At 41.2% G+C, this 21,324-nt stretch overlaps 1 protein-coding gene across 2 annotated transcripts; it reads right to left on the bottom strand.

The window, feature by feature from the left end:
• Positions 1-258: 258 nt before the first annotated feature.
• Positions 259-20,930, bottom strand: CCNJL (cyclin J like). Of its 2 annotated transcripts, XM_070735901.1 has the most exons (7): positions 20,886-20,929; positions 20,536-20,597; positions 19,446-19,550; positions 9,194-9,404; positions 6,830-7,129; positions 3,905-4,064; positions 259-2,733 (listed from the first exon to the last, which is right to left on the bottom strand). In XM_070735901.1, exons 3-7 carry the CDS (start codon positions 19,506-19,508, stop codon positions 2,310-2,312), a joined length of 1,158 nt encoding a protein of 385 aa, XP_070592002.1. In that variant the 5' UTR covers positions 19,509-19,550; positions 20,536-20,597; positions 20,886-20,929; the 3' UTR covers positions 259-2,309. The 2 variants fall into 2 exon arrangements, with proteins under 2 accessions (XP_070592002.1, XP_070592003.1); XM_070735902.1 differs by lacking the exon at positions 20,536-20,597 and having other exon boundaries at positions 20,886-20,930.
• Between the last annotated feature and the right edge of the window lie 394 nt (positions 20,931-21,324).

Below are 21,324 nucleotides of genomic sequence, written 5' to 3'. Positions count from 1 at the left end.
TGAGACTGTCAGTTGTTCAGTCTTTCATTTTATATTTGGCATGTTGCATGTGCTTCTTCCTTAAATGGATGGTCTTATTATTTATGACTTTTTACAGGGTAAACCACTAGAGACATTGGGTAGCCTCTAGATTAATTGAATGTTTGCTTCCTACCACTATGAAGCTCTGCAACAGGCATGGAGGGAACTGGAGACATTTGATTAAAGGACATAGTAAAGCCTATGAAGATTATGAGCACCCAAAAGGAGACAAGCCCATTAACGTTTTTTGCTGTTTATTCAATAAACCTTTTAAAGACAGAAACAGAAAATTTCAGTACACAAAAACACCTTCTTTACAAGACGTCATGAAATAATCAGGACAAATTCTATAAGCTTGAGCTTCTCCAGTGGTTTTTACACAATTGAGTGACTACTTTCTGCTTAAATGTTGTAGTTAAAAAGTTGTATACAAATACATAAAAGGTAAGGTACAAGTCCAAATGCTATTTTTTGACAAAGATGTTTCTAACAAGGAAAGAAAATCCATACAAAAACATTTCCATCTTTGTCTTGCTACATATGTTGTCATCAAAAGCGGGACAAGCCCAGTCTGCAACAGACTTTAGCAGAACTCATCACCAGACTTTTCAATAAAAAGGAAAGATTTTTCCCCTACATTAAAAGCAGCACTCTCCTCTCCAGTTAAAAATTCTTCACTTTCTCTCTGAAAATTATAACTTAAAGCAAAATGAACAAATAACATTTTACCACTACAACAACACAAAACTCTAGATATTCAATAGAATAAAAGCATATTGCACATAGTGTTATTGCAATCCTGAGAAACATTCCATAAAAATACTGTCATTCACTGACAATAGCTCCACATCGAGTGGCAACTTCACACAGTAGTAGATGCCTTCAACATATTTTGAAATTGGAGCTACACAAGTCTAGTACAAAACCTAATCATACAAAATTGTTTAAGGCCATGATCCTAAAGTACACTTATATAGAAATATTGGAGCACTGGGGCAAGGCAAAACCTGGTAAAGTGTTGTCGAATCTATAAGAGAATCAGTGGTGGGGGCATGGTACTAGAGCCCACCCATTTCCATCAATTATTTTCTGCTAATGTTAACCCCTCTCCTTTTTTTCAAACCTACAGTACTGTACTTCCTAATTCTGGAGTCCAGCTAGAAAGAACCAAGTCAAGGTGCTAGAGAAGCATTTGCAGAATAAGATTAGCTTTTCTTTATCTTTGTGATTCATTCCCTGCTTTAAATGCTAATATTGAAAATGAATTGTTATTTACTTTGTCATGCTGATTTACATATTCCCTTGAAAATAGCTTGCATGGCAACCTATCTCAATAGTCTTCTATAGTATTAGTATCTTTTTAGAAATGCAAGTTTTCAGTTGTTTGATCACCTTCCATTAGCCTTCCATTCCTGAACCTTTTAAGTGTTCTTCCCTCTTTTAAGAGTCCTTCTATGTATATTTTGTCTACTTTTCTAAGTCATATTGCAAATTCATAACATCCTATAATAAAAGGCAGCAGTTCCCTCCAAAATTAAGGGACTTAACTATTTTTCTTTATAGTGGGCTGCTTCAAGTAAACATTAATCCCTGATATAACTTGTAAACCATATTTTCTCAACAAATGACTGTTTGTGACATAAGGCAGCAGCATCTCAAATATCTAGAGGTACTTTAAAAAAGCAATTAAAAATACTATAAATATGAAACTCAAATGCTATTAAGGAATACAATATTAAATGTATTCAAAAAGTTTCTCAAGTATTTCTCTTCCTATTTTCATGTTTTATTATTGCTGTGCGAATCTTCCAATAAGCAACAAGGAAGTTTCTTCATAAAGTATTCCGAGAGAGCGAGAGGGAGGGAGAGAGAGATCAAGTTGAGTGCAAAAGACACTGGCCTTTTAACCACCAATAGAAGGTTCCAGGGCTAAAAACTACAATCATCCACCTGGCAAACCTCATCAGCAAAGCAAGTGCCACAGGGAAGTTACCTTACAGTAAACGTTTGTGTTATGGAAGAAGCTTTTCCAGGTCTTCCTCCATCAAAATAAAACCTGGCAAATCTGAGGTATATTTTTTTGCATTTTTCTCTTAAAAGTCTTGCTTCATTGCAAAGCATACGTACTGAGAAATCAAAATTTGTGAGTTGCATCTGCTGTTTGTCCAGACATTTCTTCACAGAGACCCTGCTGACAGTGACATGGGTGATCTGGTTTGTGTGCTCCAACCCTGTGTTTTTCTGGCAAACCATCCTGCCTCTCTCTGGCTCCCTTTTCCCATAGGTGCTCAGCCATCGAAACAGCCTGCTGTGTAGGAGTGGTGCCTGCTGAAGTAGCTGCTGCCATAGACCAATGAGAGGCAATGCCTGGATTCTGTCGAGATGGCTACCTGCATCGTGATTGGCCGTTGGAGAGACACGGTCTGCAAAACAGGTTGGAAATTCTCCTGCAGGGAAGAGTAACTGCTCAGTGCACTATTCCCTGAACTGAGGCCTCTGGATCGAGGTGCTTGCAGGGAGTCCCGATAAGCTGAGCACAGATCCTGTATCGGAGAACAGAACTGTGGCAGGACAGTGGAGGGCTGGGGTAAGGGGTGGTACTGTGGCTGTTGGAAGAGAACCTGAGTTGGCGTCTGGGGGTTTAGGCCTTGCCACAGGGTCAAGGAATCCTTTTCCTGGGTTTCTTCTCTGGGGTCCTTACTGTGAGCTTTTCTAGGAGAAAATAAATAAAAAGCACAATCAAACCATGTTTTGAAAAAGAAATGTGAAACTAATTAATATATGCTGTGCTAGGAAACAAGTATCAATTATTATTATTATTATTATTATTATTATTATTATTATTATTATTATTATTATGTCAGTACAACACAGCAAATGACATCAATATGCTGGATTTCGTATTTCATCACCAGTCGGGCGCTTCCCAAACACCTAGGACTGCGTGATGTAGCGGCGAATTATGTGTGCCGATCCCAGTAAAGCGGCCTTTTGCAATTGACAGGTGGAGATTTTGTCAATTCCGATGGTTTTCAAATGTACGCTGAGATCCTTTGGCACTACGCCCAGCGTGCCAAGTACCACTGCGATCACTTTCACTGGCTTATGCCAGAGTCGTTGCAGCTCGATTTTTAGATCTTCGTATTTCACTAATTTCTCTAGCTGCTTCTCCTCAATTCTGCTGTCCCCTGGGATTGCGATGTCGATGATCCATACTTTCTTTTTCTCCACAATCAGGATGTCTGGTATGTTATGCTTCAGAATTTGGTCAGTCTGAAGTCGGAAGTCCCACAGTAGTTTTGCTTGCTCATTTTCAACCACTTTTTCGGGCTTATGATCCCACCAGCTCTTTGCCGCTGGTAAAGGATAGATCCGGCACAAGTTCCAGTGGATCATCTGTGCCACAGCATCATGTCTATGCTTGTAATCAGTCTGTGAGATCTTTTTGCAGCAGCTGAGTATGTAATCGATTGTTTCATCTGTTTCTTTACAGAGTCTGCACTTTTGATCGTCTGTTGATTTTTCAATTCTGGCTTTGACAGCATTTGTTCTAATGGCCTGTTCTTGTGTCGCCAGTATTAGTCCTTCTGTCTCCTTTTTGAGTGTTCCACTAGTAAACCATGACCAGGACTTTTCTTTATCCACTTTGCCTTCAATCTTCTCCAAGAACTGGTCATGCAATGCTTTGTTCCGCCAATTGTCCATACGACATTGAGTTACAGTTTTTCTGTACTGGTCCTTAGTTTGCTTCACCTTGAGAAGCTTCCTATTGTTGACAAGGAAACCCACTCCTGACTACTTTAGATCCAAACTTGGCATCTGTCTGCTCCATTACACTGCGCTGGCAGCTCAGGAGAATGGTCTACTTCACTCTGAAACATACCTGAGCATGAGTTCAACGCAAGGAATGAGATGTTCCCAGGAATAACGTGTCAGCAGTTGAAGCTGGGTGGTCCACGGAGGAGAGATCTCAAGGTAGACGCGAGAGGCACCCACACAAGCAGCAGCAACCAGAGAAGGTCGAAAAGAGAGAAAAACATAATCTGGGAGGGAGGAGAAAGAGAAAACAAACATATAAGACTGCTGTTAAAAAATGAATTATCTTTGGGACAAAACTGATCAATACTGAGTTGTCATGACTGTTTGCAAGGAACATCATGGAAAGTTACTGAAATCCCTTGGTGTGCTAGATCAGTGTTTCCCAACCTTGGCAACTTGAAGAGATCTGGACTTCAACTCCCAGAATTTCCCAGCCAGCATTTGCTGGCTGGGGAATTCTGGGAGTTGAAGTCCAGATCTCAAGATGCCAAGGTTGGGAAACACTGTGCTAGATAATAACTCATGGTGTGAAAAATGCTCTTAAATAGGCATTTAATTTACTGCTTCCTTAGTTTAGACCACTGATTTTCTACCTTTTTTGAGCTGCGGCACATTTTTTACATTCACGAAACCCTGGGGCACATTGAGCGGGGGGAGGGTGGGGGCTAAAAAAAGGTCGGACAAAAAAATTTCTCTCTCTCTTCCTCCCTTTTGCTCTATTTCTCTCTCCCTTCCTTCTTTCTCTCTCTTCCTTCTTTCTCTCTCCATCCCTCTTTCTTTCTCTTCCTTCCTTCCTCTCTTTTTTGCTCTTTTTCTCTCTCCCTCCCTCCCTCTGTCATTCTCTCTCTCTCCTTCCCTCTTTCTTTCTCTTCCTTCCTTCCTCTCTTTTTTGCTCTCTTTCTCTCTCCCTCCCTCCATGTCATTCTCTCTCTCTCCTTCCTTCCCTCCCTCTCTTTCTCTCTCTCTCTTGCTTTCTTTCTCACTCTTTTTTGCTTTCTTTCTCTTGTTCTCTCTCTCTCTCTCTCTTGTTCTCTTTCTCTCTCTTGCTTTCTTCCTCTCTCTCTCTTGCTTTCTTTCTCTCTCTGAGCTTCGCGGCACACCTGACCATGTCTCACGGCACACTAGTGTGCCGCGGCACACTGGTTGAAAAACACTGCTTTAGACCTCTAACACTGCAATCATGAACATGTTTACTTAAAAATTAAATCAAATTCTGATGCTGTCGAAACAACGAGGCTCCTAGAATGACTTGCAAAGACAGGGCTGCTCAAGGAATATGTGTTACGTTGCAAAGCCCACCCTCCCCCCACCATTTCGCTGAATAGAGGAAAGTTTAAAAATGAAGTCTGCTGGCTGAGCTTCTCCCTGAGCTCCAATGTAGCGGTGCCATGTTCAGGCTGCTGGAAATTTTAAAATTTGCTTTTATGGAGGGTGAGGGGAAAAACAGGTGACAGCTTTTCAGATTCCTTTGTGATAATGGAAGACGTTGAATACTACTAATGTGTTAAAATTTATATGCTGCCCAATGCCTAGCAATTCTGCCCCCTCATTTCACAGGACATTGACAATGTAATGTGGGTACCTGCATAGGAGAATGAATAGCTGACCTAGTGAGCGGGGTCCTTTGAATACCACCACCAAAATTCATTCCCAAGCAAACAGGCAGCTGATCACCCTGCCGAAGCTTTATAACCAAGAAATCACTATTTGGTGCTTTTACGTCCTTTAACAGCATAGGAAGAACTGAGAAAATGTGCTTTTAGCTGTCCTCAATCTTGCATTACCTCTAAGCTGAAAACAACCCAAGAACCAAAATTTGGCAAAGTTGCAATCACACAGCTGAATCCTGGATTGATGAGTTTTTCTAAAATGGTTGGTGGCATAACACTGCCTCCTAGTGGCTTTCCCATTCTCACACTCTTATTTAAAAATGTGCTTTAAATATTATTCAGCCTCATCTGGGTTTTCCAAAATCAATATTGACCCTGAAAGCTCGATGAGACTATCCAAATGCTTGTTGTTACTATCATTCATAGTAATACTCAGTAAAATGTACATAATTATTTTCATATAATAATTCAGTCACTCATGCCCTCATCACCTTGAGGCTCGACTACTGTAATGCTCTCTACATGGGGCTACCTTTGAAAAGTGTTCGGAAACTTCAGATCGTGCAGAATGCAGCTGCAAGAGCAATCATGGGCTTCCCAAGGTACCCATGTTACACCAACACTCCACAGTCTGCATTGGTTGCCGATCAATTTCCGGTCACAATTCAAAGTGTTGGTTATGACCTATAAAGCCCTTCATGGCGTCGGCCCAGAATATCTCCGGGACCACCTTCTGCTGCACGAATCCCAGCGACCGGTTAGGTCCCAGAATTGGCCTTCTCCAGGTCCCGTCAACTAAGCAATGTCGTTTGGCGGGACCCAGGAGAAGAGCTTTCTCTGTGGCGGCCCCGACCCTCTGGAACCAGCTCCCCACCAGATATCAGAGTTGCCCCCACCCTCCTTGCCTTTCGCAAGCTCCTTAAAACCCACTTCTGTCGTCAGGCATGAGGGAATTGAAATTTCTCTTCCCCCTAGGCTTATAGAATTTATACATGGTATGCTTGTATGTATGAGTGGTTCTTTAAATTGGGGTTTTTTAGATTGTTTTTAATATTAGATTTGTTTACATTGTCTTTTTCTATTGTTGTTAGCCGCCCCGAGTTTTCGGAGAGGGGCGGCCTACAAATCTAATTAATAATAATAATAATAATAATAATAATAATAATAATAATAACAACAACAACAACAACAACAACAACAACAACTGTTTGGGATCAATGAACAGTCTGAAATTTCATGATGGGGTTGATGGTTTGAACACTTGGGGGATCCCTGCCTTAATCTCTTCTGGTAACATTACACCTTCTCTTGTTCCTCAAGGCCATTAGGAAGCTATGCTGTGGCTTCCTACAAGATCCTAATCAAGATCTCATTATTACCTTGCAGCGAAGCTTCTAGGAATGAGTGAGAGTATTTCTCCATGATGGTTCTGAACTTGGTGACAGATGTGATGGGCCAGGCTTTATGGAGGTCACCCTCACTGACAGAAGCAAAGAGGTAATAGTCAATGTAGTGTGCTGGGGTTGGCAGACACAGATTCCAATTGAAGCTCTCTAGAAGCAACAGTTCCATCTTCAGCAGGTCTTTTTTCGTAAGTGTTATATTAAGGCTGCACATGTAAGCAAAGTTGTTCAGCAGTTCTAGTTTGGGCACTTTATCCTCTTTCTCTTCAAATTTGCCTAAGGAAAGATGAACACAATGAGACTGATTCAATCTCTATCTTATACTATATGTTTAAGCATCTGTAGATTCGTTAGTCTTCATGGATACAAGAAGCCAAGACCTTTTTTTTTGCCTGCTATGAAAACAAACCACAGTTCCATCAGGTCTGAATTTGTGGAATTATAACATGGATCTGAGACCATGTTCTACCTTTTCTCATTAGACAAATCCCAGCTTCAAATTCAAGTATCATGGGACGCACAAAAGGGAAGAAAGAGAAACAACATGGGGGCGGGAGAGGGGTGTTGCAGCATTTTTTTGTACTAGCTAAACACAACCAATAGAAAGGCTTAAGGATGTAACATTCTTACTTAGTTGTGCAGGAATTTGGAAATATTTACTCTAAAGAAAAGATTTTTCATATTTGGACCCCTTTGCTCTATCTAATAAATGCTCAGATACTTGGACCACAAATCTGGCAACTAGATAACTGGTCACGGCTAATCTTCTAGTTGTTCCTTTTTTTATTGTAGGGTCCCCTAAAAGCACTTCATCTAGGTTTCACAATTAGCTAATGAGCTAATAATACAGATTAAATATCCCATTTCTATATTCAGAACAGCAGGCAAAAGCTGAAGAGTTTTATCCGAAAGTCCAGAGTACACCAAAGCTTGTATATTCCTGACTACCCAGAATTCTGGTTCCTCAAGAAATGAATCAGTGGATTATTGATACTGTAATACGTATGAATGCCCCAAAACTCTGATCCGATTTTATATTAATAAAAATTATGAAAGTGGTCCCCCACCCCCTTCTCCTTCCTTAAGTTTCATGCATTTGCAACCAGCATTTTTCTAACTTATGGAGTCAAAATCAACAAGTAAAAAAATGTTTTGTGGGAGCAGAGTTCAAAGGGCGGACAATGAATACTAGAAGACACATTGATCCCTTTGCTTGCTTTTTGTTGTTTTATCAGCTGCTTCTTACCTCCACCCTTTCAGATTGGTCTTTTGGAATCTAAGTGCACCAATAACCATAGGCCATACTTTCCTTTAAAAAAAAAAGCCTGCTCAAAATGGTTTTGTGTGCATTTCATTTGTTTAGGACCACAATAGTTTTCCAAGGAATTAACAACCTGGGGAAAAAATCTGTTACAACCTTGAAATACGTTTGCTTAGTGAATCTGTTAAAATGCCTGCACTACCTCTACAGACTTCTAAGGATGCATTACGGAGTTAGACAAGTCATGGAGAAGCAGGTGGTGGCTGAACTACTATTCCCAGCAGCACCAGACAGGAGGGTCCGGGACCCTTTTTCACCACAAATACAAGGCTAGCTTAGCTTCTACCTTTGGTCTTCCAATATCATAGCAATGTACTGGGTAAAAACAGCTTACATGACATTACCAGAATATCTAAAGGCAACCATACTGAATACACAACATTCTTTAGCATAGTTCCAGTTGTTCTGGACTATTCAGGTTGTCCTTGACTTATGAACTATAATTGAGGCCAAAATTTCAATTGCTAAGCAAAAACAGCTGAGTTTTGCCATTTTACTTTTTGTGCAATCGTTGTTAAGAGAATCATTGCCATTGTTAGTAACACTGCTATAAAATGAATCTGGTCCCCCATTGATTTTGCATGTTAGAAGATTGCAAACGGTGACCCCAGGACACTGCAACCGTCAGTGATCTGCAACCTACAAATACATGCCAGTTGCCAAACGGCCACTGATCTGATCGTGTGATAATGGGAATGATGCAATGGTTATAAGTATGAAAACCGGTCTTAACATATTTCTATGTTTCTAAGACATCTTTTTCAGCACTGTTCTAACTTTGTCGCTAAATAGATGGTCAAGGACTACCTGCAATTCGAACAATTATTTCTGTGCAACATGAAGCTGAAGAACTCACTAAAATATTCAAGCCCCAAAATTACTTGAAATGCTGTCTTAAAAGCAACCGTCTCTTGATGCATTATATTGCACGATTTATAGTGGTTTTCTCTGGGCATTTATTTGAGAAAGACCCTTTCCAACTTGCATGATGTCTGTATCATTAGGTAAGGTGGACTTACTTGCAAGAAGAAGGCATGCAATTGAAACGACATATAACTGCTTCAGGGTAACATCATAGCGATCCATAAAAATGTCCAGCAAGTAGACAGCAAGGTGCCGAGCTGTGGGACAAAGTTGACAGTGGCTGCTGAGGACAGTAAGGAGGTCAGCATAATAGTGTCGTTGTTCGATCTGCGGAGAACGGGCCTTGTAGACCGGCAGTTTCAGCTCCTGTGGCAACACAAACAAGGGCGGGAGGGAAGGAAAAGGGAAAATATCCATTTCAGTAAAGGCAACATCCAGATCAGCATTGCAACACCTGTCCTGGCAAGGAAATAACAACCAGAGGAATACAAAATGGTCCCATCCACCATCCGGTCTGGATAATTAGGTATTGAAAAGCAATTTATTTATACAAATGGTTCGTATTCTAAGAAATAAGAAATTTGTGTGTGGAGAGAGATCTTTTTTTTAAAAAACCCCAACAGCTTTTATGCTGTATACTACATTAAATACTTAATCACATTTCTGATGAAGAAGCATTATTTACAAAATCTTATGTTAACAGTGGCATTTGATAATCCTGACCTATGCAACCAGGATCTGGATTAGGTTTTTTTCCCCACTGAGGTTCTACGAGAAATTGTGATAGATCAAGCTAGCTAGCTAGCTAGCTAGCTAGCTAGCTAGCTAACTAACTAACTAACTAACTAACTAACTAACTAACTAACTAACTAACTTTTTAAAAATAGTTTTATTTACAAGAATATATACAATAAACATAATGACAATAAAAATAACAATACAATATTAGACAAAAGAAAGAAAATAAATTATGGAACAAAAAAAGAAAAAAAAGGAAAAGACAAACATCCATGGATTGTACAGTGAACAGTATACAATAATTTATTTATTTATTTATTATTTAGATTTGTATGCCGCCCCTCTCTGCAGACTCGGGGCGGCTCACAACAAGATACAGCAAATCATGACAAATCCAAATAGATTTAAAATATTTAAAAAGATTTAAAAAGAACCCCATTTACTAACAAACACACACACAAACATACCATATATAAATTGAACATGCCCGGGGGAGGTGTTTCAGTTCCCCCATGCCTGATGGCAAAGGTGGGTTTTAAGGAGTTTACGGAAGGCAGGGAGAATAGGGGCAGTTCTAATCTCTGGGGGGGAGTTGGTTCCAGAGAGTCGGGGCCACCACAGAGAAGGCTCTTCCCCTGGGGCCCACCAACCGACATTGTTTAGTTGACGGGACCCGGAGAAGCCCAACTCTGTGGGACCTAATTGGTTGTTGGGATTTGTGCGTCAGAAGGCGGTCTCGGAGATATTCTGGTCCAGTGCCATGAAGGGCTTTAAAGGTCATAACCAACACTTTGAATTGTGACCAGAAATTGATCGGCAGCCAATGCAGACTGCGGAGTGATGGTGAAACATGGGCATACCTAGGTAAGCCCATGACTGCTCTCGCAGCTGCATTCTGCACGATCTGAAGTTTCCGAACACTTTTCAAAGGTAGCCTCATGTAGAGAGCATTACAGTAGTCGAACCTCGAGGTGATGAGGGCATGAGTGACTGTGAGCAATGAGTCCCGGTCCAGATAGGGCCGCAACTGGTGCACCAGGCGAACCTGGGCAAACGCCCCCCTCGCCACAGCTGAAAGATGGTTCTCTAATGTGAGCTGTGGATCGAGGAGGACGCCCAAGTTGCGGACCCTCTCTGAGGGGGTCAATAATCCCCCCCCCCAGGGTAATGGACGGACAGATGGGATTATCCTTGGGAGGCAAAACCCACAGCCACTCCGTCTTATCCGGGTTGAGTTTGAGTCTGTTGACACCCATCCAGGCCCCAACAGCCTCCAGACACCGGCACATCACTTCCACTGCTTCGTTGACTGGACATGGGGTGGAGATGTAAAGCTGGGTATCATCAGCGTACTGATGATACCTCACCCCATGCCCTTGGATTATCTCACCCAGCGGTAATAACGAACGAATAATAAAAATTAGGCGGGGGAATGACAGATCTGTATCAAAAATTTGTGTTCTAAATATTCTCTATAGCCCGTTACATTATAACTAAAAATTACATTATATGTAAATAAGAAGTAAAGTTGACTATAACATAGCAGAGGTTTGGTTTTTAAAAAGATAGGCTTAATTTTTATCTATACAGTACCATATTTCAATCCTTTACTAAAGCAATTTAAACACCTGACGTATGCAACCAGGCTCTGGATTAGTTTCCCCCCCCCGAACTGAGGTTCTACGAGAAATCATGATAGATCAAACTAGCTAGCTAGCTAGCTAACTAGCTAACTAACTAACTAACGAACTAACTTTTTTGAACTATAGCTCATAAAGGTGGAAATTTTCCAATAATACCATTTGGTGGCTGACCTGCTTCTTTGCTGCTGTTGTATCTGGTAGAAATTATTTGTATTATGAGATTTTCATATTTTTAGGCAAGTGTTCTATAAGGGTGAAAAATGAACCTCCCAGAAGTCTCGAAACAGGCCGAAAATCAGCTGGCCAGTGGGAGGCACGTGTGTGCATGCATTGGAACTGAGCTAGCCAATGGCTCGCATGCCTGCAGAGAGGGCTCTGTGTGCCACCTGTGGCATGCGTGCCATAGGTTCTCCATCACGGTCCTGGATAATGCTTTTTATTCTTAGATTCAGGTGATTAGATAAATGATGCATAAGAATTTATCTAACCAACTAAATATAAGAACAAAAAGCACTACCTAATACAGTCATGGCTAATCTTTTTGGTGGCAAGTGGCTAAAGTGCACGTGTGCGAATGTGCACATCTGCAATTGAACCCCCAAAATACAATGTGGGCATCCCCCTGTGCCCCATCCCATGTACCCCAATTTTGATGTCCAGGCCGCTGCAGGAGGACCTGCAGGCCCAAAATGGGCGTGGGGTGCACGCACATTAGCACAGACCGCCCAAAATGCAATGTGAGCAGCCCCCGTGAATGTAGCTCCCCATGCATGTGTGGCAGAGACTGAAGACCAGTTGGTCGGCAGGAGGCAAGCACATGCATGTGTGGTGAAGCATGGCTGGCATTTCTGCAGAGGGTTCTGCGCACCACCTATGGAACATGTGCCATAGGCTTGCCATCACGGACCTAGTATATTGCTTGTTTTAAGTGAATTCCACATCACCTTTGTGGAATTCAAGCAGAAGCAAAGTCAGAACAGAACTTTAACAATTCTTGCGGCAATGCAACTCCTGGTTTTAAATTTAGGTCCATTTGCTTCAATAATTCAATACCCAGGAGCAAAAGAATGAATTAAGTAACTGTAATTGACTTGTCTGCACTTTCCAAGCAGGAGCAAAAGCCTGGAAGATGTCTGTGAAGGTATGTGGTTTAATTTCCCTGGGAAGACAAGCTTGATGAAAACTTTCCCGATTAAAAGCAGAGGGAAAGGGGGTTAAATGTTCATCCAGATCACAAATAACTCGGTTTCTAGAACCAGTGCATGGTGGGATGGCCACTGTTTATGCTGCGAAAACTAGCTGCGCTTAAGCAGCTAATTTTGCCAAGGAATAATGCAGGCCAAAGCCATGCCATTAGCATTCTGATCAGAGAAGACAAACGGTTGAAGCTTCATTGCCTCTTCCCAACTTTCACTCTTAAGTTTGTGGGAGGCATGGATGACATAACAGAAGCAGAGGACTCCCGGAGAGCTCCTCAGTGGCACTGCCATCAAAACGGAACACAACAATTTAATGCCTTTGAGAAATTCTATATATTAGTTCAGTTTTACATAAAATGTCATTGATACTAAGTCCTGAAATTTGAAATCTAGGTCCAGATACATTCTAATTCATTTTATTTTTTTAAAAAATGGGCTAAATTGATGAAGTTGCCTTGTTTGTAAAGACATGATAAAATCTCTTAAAGAAAAGGATCACAAGTAAATATTTATAGGTGAAATATCAAAAAATTAGAATATCGTGCAAAAGTTCATTTATTTCAGTAATGCAACTTAAAAGGTGAAACGTAATATATTGAGATAGACGCATTACATGCAAGGCAAGATAGTTCAAGCCATGATTTGTCATAATTGTGAAAACTATGGGGTACAGCTCTTGAAAACCCCAAATCCGCCATCTTAGAAAATTAGAATATTACATGCAATCAATAAAACAAGGATTGTACATAGAACAATAACAAGCCAAACCTAGAGTGGTAATTTAAAAAAATTGGAACCTAAGAAGCCACAAGCAAACTAGATCCAACTCTCCTAGAGTGCTGTTGACCCTTATCCACTCTAACCAAATGCTGATCTTTAGTTGAGAAAATTCCTCTGCATATTCTTTTAGCACTAAATCAGCTTAATTGAACCTTCATGTATATACCTGATCTTTCACCCGGAATACCTGCCAGATCTTAGGTACCCATAATTGTTAATCCTATAATGTATTAGAGAGAGTAGGTATTATAGAAATCAAAAACAGTTCTTGATTGCTGAGAATATTCCATATTAATTGGAGGTGTATGGTTAATATCCAACAATAAGACACCATGTGTACAGTTAAACACTGAAAGGAACATGTTTCATAAGATATAAAAAATAGAAGGGGAAAAAACAACTTTGAAACCATCTGAGATGCAGTATGCTTGAGTCTATGCAAACAGGTAACACCTACAACCAGCCTCTAGAAATTTCTATTTAACTGCCTGCTTCCACCTAGATAATGTTAATTTTTCCAATTAGATCAGTTCTCCCCACTCACTAGACATAACTGGGAGGAGCAATCACAACACTAATCCTTTTAAACTGTTATCAATGTTAATAACTGTCTTTCAGGCTTTGTGAAAACAGAGTTTTATCTTTCACCAATCAGGCAATGAAAAGCCAAGGAGAACATTTGGCCTAGGGGTGTATGAGAGGGGGAGGAAGGATAATAAGAAATCCGTTTCTTCCACCTAGCATGATCCATGGGCATCAGATTTCCAACTCCACAGAGCAAAGATACATAATCAGTTTTATACTAAGACTTCTTGCTTTGATATGATCTGCACTTCAAATGCTGGTGTCAGTAAAATAAATAAATTTTGACTCAGTTTAAATTAAAATAAGAAGAATAAAAATACAGTTGAAGTTACTTTCTATGATATTGATTGATTGATTGATTGATTGGATTTCTATGCTGCCCTTCTCAAGACTCAGGGCAGCTTACAAAGCAGATCTATCTCATGAGAAATTACAATTTGATGTCAGCCTTTCTAGGGGAAATAAAAGATCTTGGAGCCATTCTAAAGTTTGTATAGCTCTGTTCTAGGAAATTATGGAAACTGGGAATCTCTAATACAAAGTACGAGCACATTCATAATCACAAATACTTGAGGCATATCCAAAAGATATGTTTCAATTATAGACAACCACAAGTACTTGAAGCAAATGGGTCTTAAGAGCAGCATTGGTTTAGTGAAATTCATAGTACTGTATTTTCAGAGTCGGAGATACTGTAAATAATTTCAGGCTCACATCTCACATCTACCAGAGTTCCCTAATTCATGATATTTTTCTGCGTCCACATGGAAAGAATTAGGAAAGCTCTATTACATGATCCTCATCATTAGCTGTTAATTTAATGTGGCTTATAACCAATAAGGAAAAAATAAATTTAAAGAATGAAATGGTCCTTTGAAAATAATCTGGTATCCTCTAGGGCAGCGGTCCCCAAACTACGGCCCGCGGGCCGGATGCGGCCCGCTGAGGCTATTTACCCGGCCCGCAGCAGCGTACAAGATTTTACCATATATAATATACTAAGTTCCCGAATCTCCCCTCCACTCTGCTGCTGAGCGTCTGGCGGCGGCAAGGAAGAGGAAAGCCAGGGGGCGGGGAGGAAAGCACCCTATGGCAGAGCAGCAACAGTTCCTCTCCCTAAAGGCGAGAAAGAAAGGCATTCCACCTCCTCCTCCAGACACTCAGTTGCAGACCGTCTTGGTCCCTCCAGTGCCGCTTTTTTGCTTTTTTTTTTTTTGCACCGGTGAGGTTTGCGTGCGTTTGGGCACTTTTGGTGTTGGGGGGGGTCTGCTGCGGAGAGGGAGAGAGAGAAGGAGGGAGACATAGAAAGGGACTGAGAGAGAAAAATAAAGCAAGAAAGAGAGGGAGAGAGAGAACCGGAGAGTGCTGCTCTTTTGCTTCTTCGCTGCCCCGCAGGGAGCCTGGAAGCCCTGCAAGAGCGTCTGGAGGGGGCAGTAAACAAGCCATCAGGACCACCGCGCACTAAATTGTTAACGGGCACACCGTCCCGGCCAGGCGACGGGGAGGCCCTCCCTATGGTTGCCCGCCGCCCAGGCCCCGCGCTTGGAGCCGGGGGCGACGGGCCTAGCCTCGGCTTACTTGGCCCCGGCGCGGCCGAAGCATGGGGCGGAGTAGGCGGCGGCGGCTGCTTCAGGCCCGCCCCTGAGCTGAGCTTCCTTTGGCTTCCTTCGGGGCAAAGCTGCAAAGCTCACCTGCCGCCTCAAAGGAAGCTCAGCTCAACGAGGACCGGCTCTTGGTCCCTTGAAGCTGCCGCCGCCGCCGCCTCCACCGCCCACTGCGGAGATCCCTTCGCCCGAACGGAGGCGGCGGCAGCGGCGGGTTCAAGGGACCAAGAGCCGGTCCTTTGCGGAGCTGCGTTGCTTGAGGAGATCCCTTCGCCCGGAGGCTGCGGCTGCAACAATTCAGCGCCGAGAAAGACCGGCTCTTGGTCCCTTGAGCCCGCCGCCTCCGTTCGGGCGAAGGGATCTCCGCAGTGGGCGGCAGCAGTGGTGGCAGCTTCAAGGGACCAACACCCGGTCCTCGTTGAGCTGGGCTGAATTTTATTTCCCTGAATAAAATGTGGTATTTTGTCAATAACTAATATCAATCATCAAAAAAGTTGCAAAAGTTTTTTTTCTAATGTTGTCATCCAGGTACATACTTTTCTTTTAATTAAATTCCCTTCTTAATGTTCCTTCAAAAAGTACACCACCAATTATATTTCTAAGTTATTAATCATTATGCCAAAGTGCTTCCTTCTTTATATATTTTTCTATAAATATTTTTATACATTTTTCTATAAACCAATAAAACCTTGTATAGCCAATCAGATGTTAACAAAAGAAAATTAAAAACAAAACATAAACATGTATGAATTTCAGACTTCTTCCCCCCCTCTAAATAGTACATTCCCATTTTGTTTTTTTATGTTAAAATAAGGTATGTGCAGTGTGCAGAGGGATTTGTTCATAGTTTTTTTTATAGTCCGGCCCTCCAACAGTCTGAGGGACAGTGAACTGGCCCCCTGTGTAAAAAGTTTGGGGACCCCTGCTCTAGGGGTAGGGAGAAATAGTTTAAAAGAAAATTAAATAGCCTGCTCAAAGAGACAGCAGATAACATTATCATATATCAAAGTAAATATTTAGAGAAATAAAACCTCTTGGGAGATTCTAAATGTTGACTGTTTCTTATTGCAAGTCACCTTATGATACTGAATGGTGCAAATTAGGAAAGAGCTATGTTTTGTCATATGTTCAAAGCAGGTGAAACTCATGCTCACTCACACACACCCATCATTTTTCTAGCATATGCATTACATAGTGAACAGTGGGATATGCAAATCAAAAGCTGAAAAATATGCAATCTGTGGCCATTTGTGCTTTTAAAAACATACGCATCATGCAGTTCGCTTATCTTAATTGTGAAACATAAACCAGTTTTTGTTTTTCACGAGGTATGCTGAAAAACAGCTAGATTTAAAAACAAATGCCAAGGCCCTTTTCTCATGAAATACTGGCAATGAAAGGTTATCCCAACTAATAGGCTGCTGCCTTAACAGACATAATTTTGAATATTCTGAAATACAAATCTCCATATCAAAGCCATAATATTGCAGAAAATAGTTTAAAACCACAGAGAATTATTCAGATCTAAAAAGCATATCTGCTATGCAGTATCACGGACCCTTCTCAGGAATCTTTACAATTGTAGGAGGTATGTAATGGGCAAAAAATTAGTCATCTTTCATTCAGTGGATTCCAATGCAGTTCAGAGAAATAAATCCAACTGTGTTAAGAGACCATTGCTTACCTCTAGAACTACAGTAGCTTGAGAAAGGGTCTTTCTGTGTTTGAGGGACCAAGTCAGAAATACCTAAGCCAAGGGTCAACAAGATTTGGCCCCAAGTAATGATGCTATGTTGCAGCCTAATTGATTTTGTTATAGATAGTACCATTAATACAAATGAATTAGAGCAAAGAATGTATCCCTACACCTATGCCACATCTCTGTATATAGGTTTTTAAAAGTAAAATTTCTCAGAGTATATTGCAAGATATTAATAATCTATTCATATGTTTAGTAGATACATTTTGCTTTTAGAAAGGAAGAAAAAAAATCTAGTTGGGGTACGGGATTTGGACTGCATAATCTGGATACGCAGCAGCTGGCAGCTGGGAATAATAATAATTATGATAATGATAATAATGATGATGATGATGATGATAATAATAATAATAATAATAATAATAATAATAATAATAATAATAATAATAATAATGGCATTCAGTGGTCATCCAAACTTTTACAAAATATGGCAACTTTATTTTTAGTAAGGCAATCCTCGCTTACTAACTCCCTTGTTTCAAATTACAATGGTGTAAAAAAAACCCACTTGTGATCAATCATCACATTTACAACTATCACAATGATTGCCATTCAGGCACTTTGCAACTGGTGTGCATTTACAATAGTTGCAGCGTCCCTATACTAACAGGATCCCCATTTGTGTGCTTCACAATTAGCTTCTGAAAACCAGAGTTCATGGAGAACTCAGAAGTAAAATCATGGTCATTTGATGACTCACATAATAACTAGTGTGATTCACCTAACATTGAGAAGTGACAGGAGGTCTGACATAGTCACACAATTTTCTGTTTTGCAACCAAGTTGCTGGTTCCAATTATGGTCATTGAGAGAGTATTAAACTGTATTTACTGGAAAACATAAATGTACTTAAAGAAGAGCCTTCAGCCATATTGTTAGATAAATAAAGCCCCAGATGTATGCTTATAACATTCTTTCAAATAATACTAAGTAACTTATCACATTCTTTGAAATATAAGCAACTGCAAGGCGCTTGGATGTGATGGTGATGGCAATCATATAACTGCCGTGGGGTTTTGCCAAAGGAAGGACAGCTCTGAAGAGCCACATCTACTGCAATGAATATTGAGTGCCTGCTTTAGAAGTAAGATAAACCCTGAATAATAGACAACAATAGACAAGACAGGATATAAAACAGGAAACCCTGGGGATCTGACTGGTTGGCTGGTTTGGGGAAGTTGCCCAGGTCTCTGCTTTATCCATGGAGTTAGTTCTATTGTTAGGCAAATAGGCTTCAGGGAAGGGTCAATTTGGCTGATGGGATTAGGCAAAGAGAGGAATTGGGTTTGACCTTGGTCATATTCAAAAGGGGGGGGGGAAGGAGAGTTTTATCAGGTTTATTTTTTCAGCTATTTGCAGCCACCTGGATTGCAGTTGAGAAATATGTCCCCACCAAATAAGGTGTCCTTGATAAAGATATGCGAAGGCCTGATACCAGTGTGATGTGGGGATGGCGAGGGTAACACAGCAGACATGGATTTGCAAGATTTTATTATTATTATTATTATTATAACCAATCACCCTTCTCCTTCCCTGCTGCCCCAGCCTCTTCCATCTCTCTGTCATGATTACCTTCCTTACTATATTAAATATACTGCTCAAAAAAAATAAAGGGAAAAGTCAAATAACACATCCTAGATCTGAATGAATGAAATATTCTCACTGAATACTTTGTTCTGTACAAAGTTGAATGTGCACAACAGCATGTGAAATTGATTGTCAATCCGTGTTGCTTCCTAAGTGGACAGTTTGATTTCAGACGTTTGATTTACTTGGAGTTATATTGTGTTGTTTAATGTTTCCTTTATTTTTTTGAGCAGTGTACATCTATTTAAGAACAATTTATTACCTATTTGTTCCAAACAGATCTTTCCTAAGTAAAGTACAGTAGTTGCCATGTGTGTTCAGCTCTCAGTAGCTTCAAATGTGAAAGTTTAGTTTAATTTCAGTCATTTAAAAAAAAAAACACAGTTGATTGAGTCTTTATTTGGAAGTTACTTTGGAAGGACACCTAAGCAGCCGGTTGTACCTGTTTTGAACTATAGCAACAACAGTAAAGGATAGAGGGGGAAAAAGAGGAAGCAGTGGTCTAATCTAACCTTCAGTCTTAGTGTCTGATGAACGTCAGCTGCAAGGACTCCTTTCCACCATGGCTGTTCCATCCTCCTTGTCCAAGGAAAAGCGGTTAGTGAAACAGGCAGTCCCTGCAAGGTAGGCAGAAATCAAAGTAAATTAACACGTGAAATATGAATCTCACCAGGCTCAAAGGTTGACTCAGCTTTCCATCCTTCCAAGGTTGGTAAAATGAGGGCCCAGATTGTTGGGGGCAATATACTCTCTGTTAAACTGCTTAGAGAGGGCTGTAAAGCACTGTGAAGTGGTATATAAATCTAAATGTTATTTCTATTTAAACTTCATCCACTGTTTTTGAATAATCCCATCTCCTTTGTAAAAAAAAGGGCTAAAAACATATTGCTGTGTAAAATTACATATAGGTAAGGTACACCTTAACCTGATAGTCAATGGCTGCAAATTTAGCTATATAATTCACCTCCCCCCACAGCATGAAAATAATTCAGTCCATTAAAGCTTCTCTACACCTGAATGTCTAAGATTTGAATCTGCAAAAAAGAGTTCAAGCACCAACGTGCCTTCCGTCCCCTGTCCTAATGTTTCTTTATATTTTTACTAGAATCACGTATATGAATATTATTATATTTAATGTTTTTACTAGTATCATGTATATAAATATTATTATATCTTTACATACTTCCACTTAACAAAACAAATTAAAAAAATGAAAAAATCACTTCTCAGCACGTTTACCTGTCGATCTATTCTTGCACAACGCAAGAGGAAGGAGGAGGCATGGATTGGAATACAAGTCAATATCGATCGCCAACTCACTCCCACTTTCTATGATGGGGAGACGGCCCGGCTCCCCCCCCCCTTTTTTCTTTTTGCAACAAAACCCCGAAATCCTCCCAATACCCCGATTACAAACGGCGAACTTCAGACCCAACTCCGCTTTGATTTGGGTCCGATTTGAGATTGCCGAGAATCAAGGCAGCATTTCCCCCGGCCCCTTCCCTCTCTATGCACCAGTACAAGTGGCACGAAACTTTTTTCGGAACTCCGGCGGGCTGAAACTTCTGACAAGCTGCCCCCCAAGCCCCGCTTCAGCATTACCTTTTCCGATCGCCCGCAAAAGCGACACTGCCTTTTGTCCTTTTCCTGAATCCGACGACCTTCTTGCAAGGAGTAATAATAATAATTTTTTAAAAAAAATCCTGCAGCCCCGAAAAAGGGAAGGGAGACTCAAACTGCACCCCTGCCCCTGTGTGCCCCCTGTGCTAATCCCGAAGATCAGCAATTGGTTGCACGTCCCAGGGGTGCAAAGGCAGAGGGAAACGGGATGTCTCCCCGCCCCCAGATCACCTCGCGCCCCACTCGGCTGAGACTTGGGGGAAAAAACGACCTAATTCGCTGGAGAGGTTGCAGACACACCGGCTTTCTACATTACGCACGCGCACACCTACCACTCGCTGGGCCTCTGGACCTTGTAGTCCTTCCCCACTTCCTTTGGCTCTACACTCCCCACCACCCCCGGTTTTTATTGCTGGCCTTCGGGCGAGCGCTGGATTGGCTCGCGGTCTGCGTGCCCGGGGGGGGGGGGGTGGTCATTTATTCGCAGCTGCCTGTTTCATATACTGTACTGTATATGCCCTGAAGCCGCCTGGGCGGTTCCGTCAGAGTACCTCAGTCCATTGTTGGCGCCATTCTCCATTTCTAAGGGATTTAGATAGAGCGTTATCAAAACATTGGGTCCTGCCGGCTTGAGCTTCAATAAGAATAATGGGTCACGCCCTCTCCCTTTTAGCTGCTATTCATTGAGTAGTGAGAAGATAATGGAATTATGCCTCCTCTTTAAAAAAAAAGGGGGGGTGTTTGCTGAGTTTCGTTATCCCCACCCGGAGT

This window comes from Erythrolamprus reginae, chromosome 2 (genome assembly GCF_031021105.1).
Source record: "Erythrolamprus reginae isolate rEryReg1 chromosome 2, rEryReg1.hap1, whole genome shotgun sequence".
In the NCBI taxonomy this organism is placed as follows: Eukaryota; Metazoa; Chordata; class Lepidosauria; order Squamata; family Dipsadidae; genus Erythrolamprus; species Erythrolamprus reginae.
This window is presented reverse-complemented; position numbering and strand designations above follow the sequence as displayed.

What these genes read in the sequence shown, in the direction of transcription:
- CCNJL (XM_070735902.1), bottom strand. Translation starts at nt 19,508, where the DNA reads ATGGAACAGCCATGGTGGAAAGGAGTCCTTGCAGCTGACGTTCATCAG. An exon ending in ATCAGACACTAAGACTGAAG is followed by an intron (nt 9,405 to 19,445) that starts GTTAGATTAGAC and finishes GTGTTGCCACAG; the next exon opens with GAGCTGAAACTGCCGGTCTA. An exon ending in TGCGTTGAACTCATGCTCAG is followed by an intron (nt 2,734 to 3,904) that starts GTATGTTTCAGA and finishes ATTTTCTCCTAG; the next exon opens with AAAAGCTCACAGTAAGGACC.